Below are 17,327 nucleotides of genomic sequence, written 5' to 3' on the forward strand. Positions count from 1 at the left end.
CAGGAACAGGAACAATGATGTTGGTTTTCTTCCAATCTTGTTTGATAACGTCAGTCCATCTGATTGGTGGACATCCACGTGGCTTTTTTTAATATATTTAATGTTGGAGGCCATTTCCATGGCTTGGTGAGCTATGAGAGTAAAAAAAACCGTGTGTATCGAATTGGCCTCTTCGGTCGAAGTATTTCAGAGAAACGTGTGTATCCAGACCCCACTTTGTACTGGATTAATTATTTCACTATTACTGGACAGCTTTCTTGCTTGTAAGCTTTGCGTGCGTGAGCAGACTCCAGTTCATGTCCCCAGCCACATTACTTGTCACTGGTATCCAAACTTTAGGTTGTAATCAAATTATTTCATGCATTAAAACATCTTGTTGCAGCTTCGTTGCAAATGGTGAGCTGAACAGCACTGGGATGGTGATTGTGGAGATTACACTGCTCTCTGGCTTCACTGTGGATGTAAAAGACCTGCATGTAAGCTACTTGAGCACCCTGCAGCAGGCTTCGTATTGTGAATATCACTATCAATAGGAATTTGCTTCTGATCTGTGTCAGTCACCAACACCAGCATACATGTGCTTGAATACATCTGGGTTTTGTCAGATCATGAATTCAATTAGCATTCAGCGACCTCTGACTTCTTTGTTGTACATGCACTATTGGATTGTAGTCATAGTGATGGGGCAAGAGAATGGCATATTCGTAGATTCAAGTGGAATCCCAGGAGGGTCGAAATGAATATGGAGGAAAATTCGGGACCAAACAAAATGGTCCAAAAGCGAGGTTTCACACCACAGTACCCGAGTTTACTGAACACTGCTTAGGCCGGACTTAGGTCAGGCTTAGAGGCCATTTACATGAGAAAATAAGCCCAGGCTTATTCAACCCTAGGCTTACGATAAGCCCGCCTTGATCTGTCACCCAGTCATTTTAAAGCACGCGTTTACATGGTGAGGCGAGCTTATTCAGCTCGCCCGAGCTGAACTAGCCCTACCCTTGACCCCTGAGCTTATCTAAAAAACCCAGGGCTTATTTTGTCATGTAAACGGTCAAGAATATAAGCCCTGGGCTTATAAGCAAATTTTCCGTATTTTTCGATTTTGCCTCGTGAACCTGAGAGGATGTCGCCGTGGACAGTGCGTCTCTTGTTTCTTTTTTGGCATTTTTCTTCCGATTTTTCATTCAGTGGAAGGTCCTATCCGATCCTTCACCTTCTCAAAAAAATAAGTGACAATCGGAAAGGCAGTAGAAGTGTGAGCCGGCACTTCTCGATCCAAATTTCACCATACACGAACATTTACCTCTGCGTTCATGTGCGATTTGAAAAATAAAATGCACGCAGAACTCGCTGTCGCTCACCTGAACTCAGCCCCGTACAACCGTCATGTAAACGGTTGAAAAATACGCTCGAGGCGAATAAGCCTGGGCGTATTTTTTTCTCATCTAAACGGCCCCTCGGATCGGACGACTACCACCTACACTCTCGTATCTGTAGAGGTGACTCTCGAAGGCATATACAATGCTGTGTAGTTCAACTACAGCCACAATCCAACCTCCTTCTCTAATCCGGCACTCTCAATTTCCAAAAAGGATTGCTTTCAGTACTCAGCCATTTCCATTTCGTCTATCTTCAGGACCTTTCAATGGCAGCGAAATCCATGTGCATTCAGCTCGTTTATCCGGCACCTAGGCATGTGCAATGTACACATATACACAGGGCGTCAAAAGGCTTTTTTTTTGTTTTTGTTTGTTTTGGGTGATACGGTCAACCGTCTGAAGTATTCCTCTGGCGCTCCTCATGTTTTTTTGCTTCTTTCCTAAATTTGGCAAGTTGGGCTGTACGTGGGCCCTGGGTGAAAAACGGACACGGTCAATAGGTCGATACCATAGTGACCGTAGTGTGGCCACTGTCCCTGCGGCTGTACACTGCAAACAATGATTCAATCAAGTCAACTGTGTAATCAAGAGTGTGCATTTGTAGCAACAAAACAAAAAAGTGCATTGTGTGAGACTTGCAACTGTCAAATTGACACTGAAGCAAAGACCGCTTTAAAATTAAATGCCTGTTCTCTTCTCCTTGTGCAGCGCATTGTGGAGGAATATGGAAGAGTGAGGCGTGCTGAGCGACATGGCCAGACTGTGCTGATATACCTGACCAGTGTAAGCATGGCAGTTTGTTTTTAAACTGTGAACTTAATGCTGTAAGGAGTGGTCACGTGACCACAGGCATGGGCATGGCTAATCACTGTGTAAAAATGGCAAGTAGTATCAGTATACCCCCCCCCCTCTCTCCTCCCTGGTCGCACAACTCAAAATCCTACACCCTGCAATAATAATTTATTTGGAATACCATAATTATTGTATCGAAATGGTGTGTGTGTGCGTGTGTGTGCGTGTGTGTGCGTGTGTGTGCGCGTGTGTGCGCGTGCGTGCGTGTGTGTGCGTGCGTGTGTGTGTGTGTGTGCGTGTGCGTGTGTGTAGTTGAAAGCAGGTAAGGCGATGACAATATCACTACGACTATTCCGCACAGCTTTGCTGGGATTGCTTCAACCGGCAGCAATCAAGGTTTATGACTACTATAACCCCGGTAAGAAGAAAACGTGTTATCTGTTTTCCACAGCAGCTCAATGGTAAACTGAGGTGTTGCCTCAATAGCCTTACAATAGAAAGTAAACAGAGGAGCGTTGAAAATAGCAGGTTTGATTTGCGTGATAATTACAAGGATGAAAATGCTGTGCAACTACGAGTCTCTTCTTGTTGTAAGTAGCTCTGCCCCGTTGGGCGTCGATCACTTGATTGGACAGCCTGGAACCTTTCTGTTTATAACTACAGTCAGACCTCGCATAACCACACACATCCGTTTTCGACAAAAATATCCGGATAGGCGAGGGAACCGGATAATCGAACACACATACTGTATGTATGCATGGCATATGCTGTAAATCGGTAACCAATGATTTTCTTCCGGATGGCGTGGGATCCGGATAAAAGAGGACCGGATAAGCAAGGTCTGACTGTATATGGATCGTGTCTTTGTTCTTGAGTTGTTGTTATACCCGAGGACAGTATTCACAAGGTTGACGGTACATGGATATTGAATTGGTTGTTTTGTCTGTCTTTCCTTCTCTCCAGCTCCTCTCCCTCTTTGTCTCTGTCCGAATCTAATTTCTACCTGCTGTGCATTACCCATTCTTTCTGGTTCCGACAGGTATCTCCTGCCATAAGTTCTACAATTTGCCTACTCGCAATCCCATGCTCTCACTTCTATGTCATGACCAGGGCTGCCTATGCGGAGCAGGTAGGCTCAGTTGCATGTATTGTATTTGTTTAACCTTCACCGTCATGTCCATTTGGTATGTGTACTCCACCACATTAAGAAGACTGCCAGCAACTCTGGGCATAGCACATTTTGTTGGCTTTAACATGAAAAGCAAGCACCAAACTTCGTTGGTACTAATGGCTTCCTGCCCTTGGGCTGTCATCAGACGACTGCATAATGATTCAGTCAGTATAGTATTTATACAGATAGCTTCAGAAGGTGAGATGGGTAACTTAAAGGGGAACTGTCACCAAAAATGTTCTTTGTCTGATCTTGTAGTTCTTTGGCTCCTGATCACGATGGTGTTATTCGTTTTTCTCTGCGATGACTGGAAGTGGGTGAAAACTTGAAAAGAAGGTCCCCAAAATTGTCCCGAAGTACCGAGTGACGTCACGCCGGCTTGACCTCCACGCGTACATTCATCGTCAAAAACGAAGTCCAGCCCGTGTGCTTGTCGATCGAGCCAACTGTTCGATGTACGGTGCACGCTTGCCTTCTGAACTCGGACACTGATGTGTACGTTGTACACAATGAGAATGCCAAAAGGCAAAAGGGACAAAATAAACAAAAGTGGACAGTAGTTTGTCGCACTGGTACTTCCTCCACGAAGCTCCAGCTCTTTGTTTTATTTGTGATTACGAAGGAGTGGAAGGATGTTTGTTTGCTGTTAGTGTGACACACATACCTTGTACTTGAAAATTGTGTCGTTGTATCGAAGGTGGCGGTGTTGCCCACCCGGCTCTGAAATAAAAGACGTCGGAGTTTGTCATCTGCATCTTCAGCAACATCGCCAGATGAATCGCCTTCACGTACCTACATTGCGTTCCTTTCAGGCTCGGGTTGGTGGTGGTGTTATCGCCGGCCGGAGGAGCACTGTTTTCTGCATACGCACTCATCATCGTCTTGTTCCTCACACGAAAAGTTCAAAACAACGACGTACTTCCGTGCTCACAAAATAAAACTTAGATCCTCGCGGAAGAAGTCAAAAAGGTGAAAGCTCAGCTCCTTTTTACTTTGATTTGCACGTGGGTCTCTGCCTCTTTGGCATTCTCTTTCGGTACGACGTACCCATCTGTGTTACAGTTCAAAAGGCACACATGTGTAGCATGGCTACTTTATGACACGTAATTTGTATACACATAAATAGTACACCGTAGGAATGCATGGATAGGCTGTGCGCATACTCGCACTGCCTTGTCTTCTTCTTCTCCTTGTGAGACAATGAACGAATATTGATAACTACTTACGTAACAACAAGTATGTGCTTGAGTGCTGAGAGTATACGAGTTACAATGGTGGCAGCGGAAAAATAGTCGTCGGTTTTGTCCTCGGCTGGGAAGACGCCTCCGCAGGAGAGACAAGTTGCAGAGTCAACAAGTTCCAGAGAGTCTGAGACCAGTTCCAGCTACTCGGGAGACCAGCCCACAGACTAAGTTCTAATTTACTAGTATTGATCATTCTATCCTTCGTCTCGCTTTCCATTCTTTACTTCTTGACTGATCGTTCGCTGTGCATGAGTAACAGTTTTGTTGGGTGTAGAAAGGGCTACATTTTCACAAAAATATTTTGCGCACGTGAGTGTGCGTGCATACTTAGCAAGTACACTGTTGACGTCATGTCCTGTGCACGTGTACGTCCGTGTGACGTAACCAGAATGTTTTGTGTAGGTCAATTTTTTGTAACATTTTTCAAAAGTTTTTTTGAACTACATTGTACAAATGTTTGTAGCTTGGGCCATTGATAGTGAGATATCGAGATGGGCAAGTCCAAAGGCAGAAAGAAGACCAGGTCCCCTCGACCTCGTCCGTTCAAGATACCGTCTGACGAACATGCCAGTGCATCAGAGTTGCACCAGTCTAATGACACCGGAGTGCGTGATCCACTAGCTCAGGCGCTCGAGAAACTTGATCGCAGGTTGATCGACCTCGAAAAGAGACTGAGCTGTTTGGAAATTGTTGCTCCACGCACACAGGGTCCTGTAGGAGCAAGTTTCGAATTTGATCAGCCTCATAGTAGTAGCAGTGGTCGTGGACATTCGTATGGTCGTGGTGGTCAGGTGGAACCACCGATTTGTTTTGGTTGTGGGCAACCTGGCCATTTTGCTCTAGATTGCCCACACAACCCTTGGCGCTCGGGAAACTGAGTACGACTGGTGGTGTGGGACAACTCCCAGTCGTTCACGAGGAGCCATCAGATGCAGTACGTATCGAGGCTGTATCGTCAGTCCCTACGCTAGATCTCCATGTTCAAGGCAAGTGTGTAACGGCGTTAATTGACTCTGGTTCCTGTGTTTCTATGTTGCATGAGCAAACATTTTTGTCCACGTATGGTGATGTGCCCTTGCAAGCTGCTCCCCGTTTGTGTGCGGCTAATGGTGAGGGACTCCAGGTTCTGGGTGCTGTGGATATTGTATGCTGCATTGGAGAGCGTTCATTCTTGCATACATTTGTAGTGTCTCCTGATATCCGCCGTGATATGATATTGGGATCTGATTTCTTGTTTGACCATGGAGCATTATTGAACATTGCTCAAGGCACACTAACTTTTAATGATCTGTCAGTCCTGCTAGGCGTGAAAGCTACTAGTGTTGGTCCATCAGAGCCCCGTCCGGTTGTTGCGGCGGACGCTGAACCGCTATCTGACTCTTGGAGTAATGATAGTAATTCTGAGGAAGACCCGGGCACGTACTATTCCCGTGTCACTGTTTGTAGTAAATTAACTCTGCCTGCCAGCCATGTCGTGCTGGTCCCGTGCAAGTCGGTGCAAGAGGCATCCGTGACTGTGGATTGTGTTGCTGTTCCACTGGACTCATTCTTGTTCAAGTTTCCAGATGTGTCTGTGACCCCCAGTGTGGTTACGGTTGGACCTGGCAGGTCCGGTGCGGTAGTTGTGTTGGAGAATCACTCTGACTACCCAGTACAAATTGCTACAGATGTTGATATTGCAGAATTATCTCCTGTACCCGACAACTTGATTGGAGAGGATGTTGATCCTGCTGATTCATCTGTTGCGGATATGCAACCGTTTGTGCTATCCCCTGAACGTGCCAAGATAATCCGTACGTATGTTGAGTCTCGGAATCATCTGGCAGTACCTGAAAAGAACAGACTTACAGAGCTTCTCCGTGAGAATCATGACTTGTTTCTCTTGCAGGAGGGTGATTTTGGTCCTTGTGATGTTTTGCCACATAGTAGTAGTACTGGTGATATACAGCCAGTTAAGCAGCCTACGCGCGCTTTGCAAGCTTTGCTGGATGGTCTGTTGTCCCGTGGTATACTCACCGAGTCCATTAGACCCTGGGCGTCGCCCATAGTTCTCGTTCCCATGAAGGACGGATCTCTCCGGTTATGTATCGACTACCGCAAGTTGAACAGCATTGCGGAGCCAGATGCGTATCCTATCCCACGTGTTGACGCCATATTGGACTCACTCTCTGGCTGTTCATGGTTCACTTGCCTGGATTTAGCGTCAGGATATTGGCAGGTTCCTAAGCACGAGGACGATACGGCAAAGACTGCCGTTACGACACCGTTGGGTTTGTGTGATTTCTTGGTTATGTCTGGCTGTAGAAATGGTCCAGCGACGTTCCACCGTGTAATGGAAGCGGTGCTTCATGGTTTGTGTAGTGTGCCTAACCAACCATTCTGTCAAGTGTTTTTCAACAGTGTATTGAATGCCAGCGCTACCTTCACTGGACAGCTCCAGATCCTGCAGTCTGTATTTGGCCGGGTTCGTGCTGCTGGACTAAAGGTAAACTTGGAAAAATGTTCTTTTTTCCAACGGAAGGTGCTCTTCCTTGGCCATGAAGTTTCGGCTGAAGGTTTGGCTCCGGATCCCACCAGGGTTGAGGCTATTGTGAAGTGGGCCGTACCCCAGTCTGTACGAGGTGTACAGGTGTTTCTGGAGTACGCCGGGTTTTACCGCCGCTTCATCCGTGGTTTTGCTCAGCGCTCCGCTCCACTGAATGTATTAGCAGGCAAGGGTGCCAGCTTTACATGGACTAAGAGTAGTGATGCGGCGTTGACGGCTATGAAGCGGTCACTGACCACAGCCCCCGTGTTGGCGTATCCCGACTTTTCTGTTTCGTCTGGTGGCTTTATTTTGGACACTGACGCAAGCAAGGTGGCCATTGGAGCTGTCCTCAGCCAAATGCAAGATGGCGAGGAACGCCCCATTGCGTTCGGCAGCCGGGTCTTGACGAAGGCAGAGAGGAATTATGATGCCTCAGACCGGGAAACGCTTGCCCTTGTCCATTTCGCGAATCAGTTCCGGCACTATTTGCTTGGTCGGAATTTTATTGCCCACACAGATAACACTGCCCTCACCGCACTGATGTCCGTGAAGGAACCACGCGGTCGAAAAGCTCGACGGGTGGAGCAACTCGCTGAGTACACCTTCACTACTGTTCACCGACCGGGTCGGCAGTACTTGAATGCAGATGGTCTGTCGCGTTCCTTGTTGCCGGAGGTGCAACCCTCCCATCTCGAGACTCCCGCAAATCAGCCAGAGCAAGCTAGTTCCTCTGCCACAACTGCGTCTGTGGATGTCGCCACTTCTGTACTTGCTGGTCTCTCCGCAACTGAGTTGGCTGCTGCCAAAGCTGTGAATGTCGACCTCTCAGTGGTCAGTTTGCCCAGGTACAATGCGGTGAGTGGAAAATTTGTTCGCCCTCCCGAAGGTTTCTGGCACTAGTCGTACCATGCGTTTTTTCTCGGCTAATGCAGTTGGATCAGAAGGAACATTCGGTTCGCGTCTGATGCATCACGGTGCTTACTCTGCAAGCCCTCGACCATGACCCTACTTGTTGTCCGCTGTCGTCAGAGCCCATCTCGCTCGCAATGCTGGACTGCCTGCTCGGTTTACTGATTTTGCTATGTCCTGAGTTATTTTATTTTTTTATGTTTCTGTTTTCTTTTTCTATTCACGAGGGCGTGAATTTTTGGTAGGAGGAGGATAGTGTAGCATGGCTACTTTATGACACGTAATTTGTATATACATAAATAGTACACCGTAGGAATGCATGGATAGGCTGTGCGCATACTCGCACTGCCTTGTCTTCTTCTTCTCCTTGTGAGACAATGAACGAATATTGATAACTACTTACGTAACAACAAGTATGTGCTTGAGTGCTGAGAGTATACGAGTTACACATGCACCGTACATTGGAACAGCTAGCTCGATCGACCAGCACACGGGCTGAACTTCGTTTTTGACGCGGAATGTACGCGTGGAGGTCAAGTCCGGCGTGACGTCACTCGGTACTTCGGGACAATTTTGGGCACCTTCTTTTCAAGTTTTCACCCACTTCCAGCCATTGCAGAGAAAAACGGATCACACCATCGTGATCAGGAGCCAAAGAACTACAAGATAAGACAAAGAAAAATTTTGGTGACAGTTCCCCTTTAAGTGGAAAGATTGAGGGGGGGGGGGGGGAGAGAGAGAGAGGGTAGCATGCCTTGATCAAGCCTGTCTTGGACGATAAGCTCTTCTGATACCTCTCACTCATGCACGCGTACACCACATACAGAGGACCAAATGTTTCTTCTGGTACCAATGGAGAGTCTCAGGAAGAAGCCAATGAAGAGAAAACAAGAATGCGTACAATACACGCATGCGCGCTGCGTCGCAACCTGCGCAATCCGCACGCCGCCCGCGCGGACCCAGCGCACACAGAGCACATGTTCCAAAAGAGGAACGACCTCGCAGAGGACACGGACAACATTGTATGCTCTGAAGGCTGCTTTTGTCACGCGGAGGTTCTTCGTGATGTTAATGTCGTCACGGGTTTGAAATCGTGTACGAACTGCCTCTACGCTCCTCGCCACGCCACACAACAAAGGACTACTACAAATTGTTAGAGTACTTTTCTTCTACTTCATTTCAGTAGGCGACTTGGGAACTCATAAAGAAGAACCAACACTGACAACGAACGACTGACAACGAACGTCTGACTCTGACAACGAATGTCTGACGACTGACGACGACCGTCGGACAACTGACCACGAACGTCGGACAACTGACTCTGACAACGAACGTCTGACAACTCACGACTGACATGGCAAAAGGAAAACATGATATCAGAAATTGGTGCCCTCGTCAGCACAAAAGGTGGTGTACTCAGCACAAAAAGGTGCACTTGTCAACAACAAAGCAGCGCAGCAGCATGTACGGGTCAGCAACAAAGCAGCGCAGCAGCATGTACGGGTCAGCAGCACAGAGACACAAATACAGCAGCAGCTACGACGAAGAGACAACACGTGCAGCCACATGTACACACAGAGACACAAATACAGCAGCAGCTACGACGAAGAGATAACACGTGCAGGCGCAGGTACAACACTATCCCCTACCAAAAAAAGACATCCACTCCTGTGGATGGAAGCAAAAGTGAAGTGTATAAAAAACGGAAGAAGACAGACCGGAGAAGAAGACAGAAAGACAGGGGAAATGAAATATGAAGCAACATAAACAGGCGACAATAAAACACAAAAGAGGTGGGCCACAACTGTTGAACGCATGACGAGTAGGCCAGGAGGGTTAACACCAGTCGGGAGCCCCGCAAAACTGTGCACCAATCAACGGAACCTGCAAGCAACAGATTTTGCAAAGGACCCCGGCTGGCGAGCTGTTCGACCTGTGTTTGTCCCTTTGGATCTTTTATTCTTAGAACAGCACCAACCTAGTACGCCACCCATCCACCAGTCATGACAAAACAAAAGTACAAATGCATGAGAAAACAGGTTATGCCGACGGACCCAGCGACGCTTCCAGGAGCGGCGAGACCGACAGCACGCACCGGCCGAGAAGAAGACTGGGGCAGCAGGACGCACACTGGCCGGCTGTCCGAAAACCGATGGCACTACAGAAACTCCGAGAATCACAGGACACACACAGAAAGAGAGAAGGACTGACGCAAACATCTCAGCCATCACCAAAAATCAGAAAAGCACACGAAGGAAGGGAAGAACAGCCAGGAAGAACACGTCGACTGAAACAGGAGCAATTAATCAGTAAGGACACCATTGAGGGCACACAAACAAATCGGTTACCAATACGCAAAAGATAATGAAGAAAAACCACAGGGCGCTACCCTGAATAACCACAGGTCTCTAACCTGAAAAAAACCCACAGGGATTGAACCTGAAAAAACCACAGGGATTGAACCTGAAAAAAACCACAGGGATTGAACCTGAAAACCCACAGGGATCGAACCTGAATAACACGGAACTTATAGTACATCCGCTCATAAAACCGAAAAACCGAAGAAAAAAAACTGTCCGGCACCGACTGGGACGCACAAGGGCCAGCCAGCAACACACGGAAACCATAACACCCGCAAGGCAAACCGATACAAAAAAGCGCAGGATCCCTGCAGACCACCAAGCAGACCGTGGCTCACCATGATCAGACGCCCACCCAGGCGAACTAGAGAAACCCATATGCCGAAACACAATAATTACAAAACCATACGCTCACAAAAAAAATTCAACCTGGATCTAGAACGAGAACCCTACATGAAGTTCACACCTCCCACCAAACCGGAAGCCACCAACTTTCCTACTTTGCTGACAGTGCATGACCGAGCCTGACAACGTTCTACACAGAACACAGAGAAACTACTAGTAAAATGGTAGAAACACGAAACTAAACAATACGGAACGACTACATACGATGCAGCACATCGAGAACATTCAGGGGGACATCTAAACAAATCACGCGACACAATCTCAAGATCGGAGTAGTCCGACGGCAACTCCGTGACAAGCACAAGGGCACAACACAAGACGAGAGCAAAGCTACCCATGCTGAAGTCACGACGAACATGCAAACACAAGTTCCAGATTCGAACGAGTAGCGCACGAACAGAAGTAAAGTTTGAAATTTTCATACACAACAGTACAGTACAGGGTAGTCAGAGCGACACAACTAACACAACGGGGCGAACTTCCAACGAGCAGCAAGACTACACTACGAGTACACACTCGAACAACAAGGTTCCAGGGAATTCCTGCCGGGACCCGAGTCACCCGACGCAAAACAATTATTTGAAAATTCGAAATCGAATACAAGGTACGGCAACACATTACGCAGAGCAGACAATTACAAAGGCATGCTCACCTGAGTAGGAGCTCCGAGGATCTAGGAAAGGGTTGAACAGACGCAGCAAAGCGGAGCCATGGCGAGAACGCGAAGAGGAAAACGAAAAACACCGGCCGGAGAGCGACGAGCTTCAGGGTCGTGGGTTCGATAAGTTGGGCGCCAAATGTCGTCACGGGTTTGAAATCGTGTACGAACTGCCTCTACGCTCCTCGCCACGCCACACAACAAAGGACTACTACAAATTGTTAGAGTACTTTTCTTCTACTTCATTTCAGTAGGCGACTTGGGAACTCATAAAGAAGAACCAACACTGACAACGAACGACTGACAACGAACGTCTGACTCTGACAACGAATGTCTGACGACTGACGACGACCGTCGGACAACTGACCACGAACGTCGGACAACTGACTCTGACAACGAACGTCTGACAACTCACGACTGACATGGCAAAAGGAAAACATGATATCAGAAATTGGTGCCCTCGTCAGCACAAAAGGTGGTGTACTCAGCACAAAAAGGTGCACTTGTCAACAACAAAGCAGCGCAGCAGCATGTACGGGTCAGCAACAAAGCAGCGCAGCAGCATGTACGGGTCAGCAGCACAGAGACACAAATACAGCAGCAGCTACGACGAAGAGACAACACGTGCAGCCACATGTACACACAGAGACACAAATACAGCAGCAGCTACGACGAAGAGATAACACGTGCAGGCGCAGGTACAACATTAACCCTTTACCGGCAAGTGCATTTTGTATATGAAATCCATAACATTGATAACTCACAACGAGGGCACATTTTGTATGTGCAAGTTATGTTTTCTTGGAAGTCTGGTACTACTTCTTGACAATGGAAAAAATTATTTTCACATACCACACACATACGCTACAAAATTGGCACCAATACGTCTAAACACGGAAATTGTACACAATGCGAATCGTCAGATTCCGACATTGACATGAAACTGCCAAAACAAGTCGACTTCAGAGCGGAAACAAACGCCATAGCCATCACAGACTTCAGTGGCCGTGCCTCGCTCGCAATTGAGAGCAGCATCGCCCCAAAATCGCTGTCCGATGGCTCCGTAAGGTCGTGCGCAAGTCGCGCAGCGCTGCCGTCACTCAGGTACGTAGAAAGTCGATGGCCTAAAATTCCGTCTCTGGAAGACTTTCGACACGGGGATCACTTTCCATGGTTTCCACACCATAAGCACCATCAGATTCTTCCAGGTACATTACGACGACATCGTCTTCAGCGGCTGGAGCTCCCGATATTTGCGTGAGAATTTACTTGGCGTGCGCTCCGCTCCGCAATTTAAAATTCGCTTGCATCGGCGGCTGGAACGAAGTATTTATCTATCTGTCGTGGGTCCCAGAGCGAAGGTCTGCTAGGTCCTCGTCGGAGAAGTCATCTGAGGACGAAAGGAACTCACTGCGCAAGAGGAAATGCACCTGACGACGTTTTGACGGAGGCAGACGGCATTGTCGGCGCGCGTGTATTTCCGTAAATTTTCGATCGCGCAGTTCTCAATGAAATCAAATGGGACACGCGTAGATCTCTTCAGCTACGGATAGGATCATACCTAGGCTGTGTGAGGGCCACGGGAAATCCCCGTGGGCTGATGCTTCCTGTCATACCAGGCATGGTTTTAGTATGCATGTCGAATGCGTCGTTTGCGACGCATTCAAGTATGGGGCTGCCGGTAAAGGGTTAAGCTCGTCTTGGATCATATGGCTTGCTACCCTCCTAACAACGTTTTCAGTGCATGTTTTGTGCTGATGTGATTTGTGCTCAGTGCATGCTTTGTGTTGATGTGATTTGTGCCCAGGAGAGTGCAAGAGATGTCCACGTGCCGGAATATATTCAGTTGCAAGTACAGTGAAGGGTATGGCCCAGGTTGTCTGTCAGAATGACTATGGTGAGTGCCTACTGAATACTGTAAGACACATTAACCCACATGCATGCACCTGCCACCGCACACCCAGGTGTGCGTGCACACACCCGCTAGGCCTTGTGGCCAAGCATAATAGTATTATGTATACACACGCATGTATTCCACATTGCAATATGCTTGCAAAACTTGCACACCAAGCATAGAACCTAGTTGTGGGGGTTTGCCATTGTCACGGCCGCGCTTGGCGGGTTTGTGACTTGGCTTAGATCAGTCTAGTGGCTACCCAGGTAGACGACCAATATAGTCGCCATCCAAGTTGCTAGCTCACATAGAACGACAGGTTTCTAATTCCACTTGAACAGTGTTTATTTGAACCATTGCAGTACTAGATCGAAAGATCAAGTGTGTAGAGTCAAAAGACCAAAGCAGGAGAGAGTCGGAGTGACTCTCTCAGAATCGAGAGGAGTAGTGAGCTCCCCGAGAATCGAGAGGAGTAGTGAGCTCCCCGAGAATCGAGGATGAATGTTAGCAAAACAGCTCCTTATATATGCTACATTATGTGATCAAAAGTATACAGTGGCAAGAATGCGTAAGGATTATTTCTATATTACAAACAGTGGTGCAATATGTGCAATCAGCCAAACTAGAATATAGTACAAAGAATGATCAATCAATACGGCCGGGGAGCTCGCTCACCCACATTACATGAAAGGACTCCGAGGCTCTTCGTGCGACGGGGCCTGGAGTATGCTGTCGGAAGTTGCTGCAGCTAGAGCACGCCGCCTCCGTACGCTGCCTTGGTCGTTGGTCACCCTTCATCTCCTGCCCGTAGGCTCTTCCCTCTCATTACCCCGTAGGGTGCTTCACGGTCAAGCCGTGACCTCTCCCAAAAAGGGATAACGGAGTCCGCAGTGCGCGAAGCACTTGCAGGACCCTTTACGTCGTACGACGCGAGAAGAGGTGCCATGCTTGCTCGACTAACAAAGGTATCAGCTCCCTTGCAGGACTAAGCAGGGTCCCCTCAAGCTCAACAGTGTAGTGAGTACAATGCTGACGACTTGTACTGAAGGTGTAGCCGCCGTACGACAACACTTGCGACTCGAGGCCACGAGTTGTAAGCCATGATTGCTCAACTAACGAAAGTGCCAAATCCACGTAGGACTAATCATGGTTCTTACAGAACTCTAGGATATTTCGGAGCCCAGCTTTTGGCTGCTGAATCTCATTGCGTGGTCGCTTTCACGACGAGTCGAGTCCGGGCCATGACACCATTATCTTTTTTTCACATTTGTCACTCTTTGAAGAATTATCACCAATGATAGCAAATTGCCGTGTTAGCAAAAGCCATTGGCATTGGGCACAACAAGCCAATGCATGGCTCAAATTCGTATCGCCTCATAACGCGCACAGCACGGCAATTTGTAACAAGCACAATTGGCAAATAAGTCACCCGGCAACAGCAAACGGGTACATCGTTACAAACATGGTGCCCCGGCAAACTCAACGGGAACGCACCAATACAAACACGGCCCCGGCAACAGCAAACGGGTACGCCGTTACAAACATGGTGCCCCGGCAACAGCAAACGGGAACGCACCAGTACAAACACGGCCCCGACAACAGCAAACCGGTACGCTGTTACGAACGTGGTGTCCCGGCAACAGCAAACGGGAACGCACCAGTACAAACACGGCCCCGGCAACAGCAAACGGGTACGCCGTTACAAACATGGTGTCCCGGCAACAGCAAACGGGAACGCACCGATACAAGCTGGCCTGGCAACTTCAAACAGGCACAACTGACAAACTACGGTACCCAGCAACAGCAAATGGGTACACTGTTACAACACCAGTCCATCACATCAAGATGGCGGTGCCACAACATTGCAGCAGCAACACAGCAGACATGTATACGTGGCCCTCCCAAAAACAGACACGTGGAGGCCAAACGCATCCATCACACTGCTTATCAGGGCCGATTTGAGTGACAATGGCAAACCCCACCTAATGCTTATAGTTATATGATGGGATCTGTATACCGACTATCGTCACGGAATCAATAAATGTCAGCAGAGCATAACACTCACACTCACTTGCACTCACACCCTGTCACGTAGAGATGTCATGGCCGCGCTTCGGCGGGTTTGTGACTAGGCTTAGATCAGTCTAGTGGCTACCCAGGTAGACGACCAATATAGTCGCCATCCAAGTTGCTAGCTCACACCTGTTTTCCGGCTCACACAAGGTAGTCGAAGGTTGAAGGGGAGCGATCAAAGATACTTTTATTCGTTGGAAGAAGGCGGCTTTTATGTGATTTTGGTTATAGTATAATTGTGATATAATAATTAGTAGGAAATTATTAGTATAGCGTCGGGGAGCTCGCTCACCCACATTACATGATAGAGTTACTAATATGAGTGATCTTCCGAGGTTATTCGTACGTCGATCATGCGACGGAGCCTGGAGCACGCTGTCGGATGTTGCCGCAGCTAGAGCGCGCCGCCTTCGTACGGTGTCTTGATTGGGTCACCCTTCATCTTCTGCCCCGTAGGCTCTTCCCTCTCATTACCCCGTAGGGCGCTGCACGGTCAAGCCGCGACCTCTCCCAAAAAGGGGATAACGGAGTCCGCAGTGCGCGAAACACTTGCAGGACCCTTTACGTCGTACGACGCAAGAAGAGGTGCCATGCTTGCTCGACTAACAAAGGTATCAGCTCCCTTGCAGGACTAAGCAGGGTCCCCTCAAGCTCAACAGTGTAGTGAGTACAATGCTGACGACTTGTGCTGAAGGTGTAGCCGCCGTACGACAACACTTGTGACTCGAGGCCACGAGTTGTAAGCCATGATTGCTCAACTAACGAAAGTGCCAAATCCTTCGCGGGACTAATCATGGTTCTTACAGAACTCTAGAATATTTCGGAGCCCAGCTTTTGGCTGCTGAATCTCATTCATTACCAGCAATTATATGACATCCCACAGAGTCCGAAATTCCGTAAAATATTTGCGCATTTACTGCAGAGAGTGATCTTGGAAGGAAGAAAATTGCTCTGAACTATGGCCATGATCGAAATGTAAGGCATCAAACCAGTGAACCACGCCAACAAGACAAACAGTTACACAACGAAAAAAACGAAAGTGAAAAACATTGAACAACCGATGCGATCTCAACTCCTAAGAATCATGATTTTCTTCTCCACTGAAAAGTATCTGTTACCTTGGTGATCTTGAGGAAATAGCAAGAATTGACCTTCTTCATGGTCATTTCTGAAGCTTCCTCCAAATATTGTCAGCCAACAAACCACAGCATTGTCACCTGGCTAGTCTGATCTCTGTCCTCAAGAAGGACCAGTTCCAAAAGATTGCAGGTCCAGTGCGCTTTCTAGCTTCAAAGATCTGGGAAATCGCCTCATTCTGCACATTTCAAGCAGCTTCTCAATTGTTTCTGGCTTGACATTGAACAGCAAGAAGATGAAAAGCACTTCTTTCTCAGTTTTTTTCGAGTAAACTACCTCTCCAACCGCGTGGCTTTCTCTGAAGGCCATGTTGTAGGGGCTTTCCCATGGCCATGTGCTGGATGCATGCCATGTCGATGTACTGACATGATCTGATGCATGCTGTCATGTACAAGGACGTAGACAACTCAGTGACTACAGTCAGTACTCTGTACGACTCGTATGAGTCGTAGTCTAGAGTGACTGAGTCAGGGAGTCGAATTTTATGACTGCCTGTTGACAAATAGCAACTTGTTTGGTGTAAATTTCGTTTAGAGTGGCTGACAGCTTTGCCAGCTTGATACTTGGTTTCATTCTGCAGCTCACTGGTTTGAGAATACAGTGTTTTTTTGCGGCTTCTTCAACGGATATTGTGCACCATCATCAAGGTGGTTACCTATTTGTGATGCAGCTTCAACTAAAAGTACAACAACAAAAGCAACAGCCTACATTCAACAGCCACAGCCCATGACAACCAGAACAACAACAACAACGACTACAACAACAACAACACCAATTC

At 47.8% G+C, this 17,327-nt stretch overlaps 1 protein-coding gene across 1 annotated transcript in view; it reads left to right on the plus strand.

The window, feature by feature from the left end:
- The window catches only part of LOC135808998 (complement C3-like), a 61,036-nt gene that overhangs the window by 33,658 nt on the left and 10,051 nt on the right, over nt 1-17,327 (plus strand). Inside the window, exons 34-38 of the mRNA XM_065322253.1 lie at nt 383-476; nt 2,088-2,162; nt 2,484-2,589; nt 3,211-3,300; nt 13,253-13,342. Coding sequence (XP_065178325.1) covers nt 383-476; nt 2,088-2,162; nt 2,484-2,589; nt 3,211-3,300; nt 13,253-13,342 — 455 coding nt within the window. The remainder of the gene's footprint in view (nt 1-382; nt 477-2,087; nt 2,163-2,483; nt 2,590-3,210; nt 3,301-13,252; nt 13,343-17,327) is intronic.

The sequence above is a fragment of the Sycon ciliatum genome, chromosome 2, assembly GCF_964019385.1.
Source record: "Sycon ciliatum chromosome 2, ocSycCili1.1, whole genome shotgun sequence".
Taxonomy (NCBI): domain Eukaryota; kingdom Metazoa; phylum Porifera; class Calcarea; order Leucosolenida; family Sycettidae; genus Sycon; species Sycon ciliatum.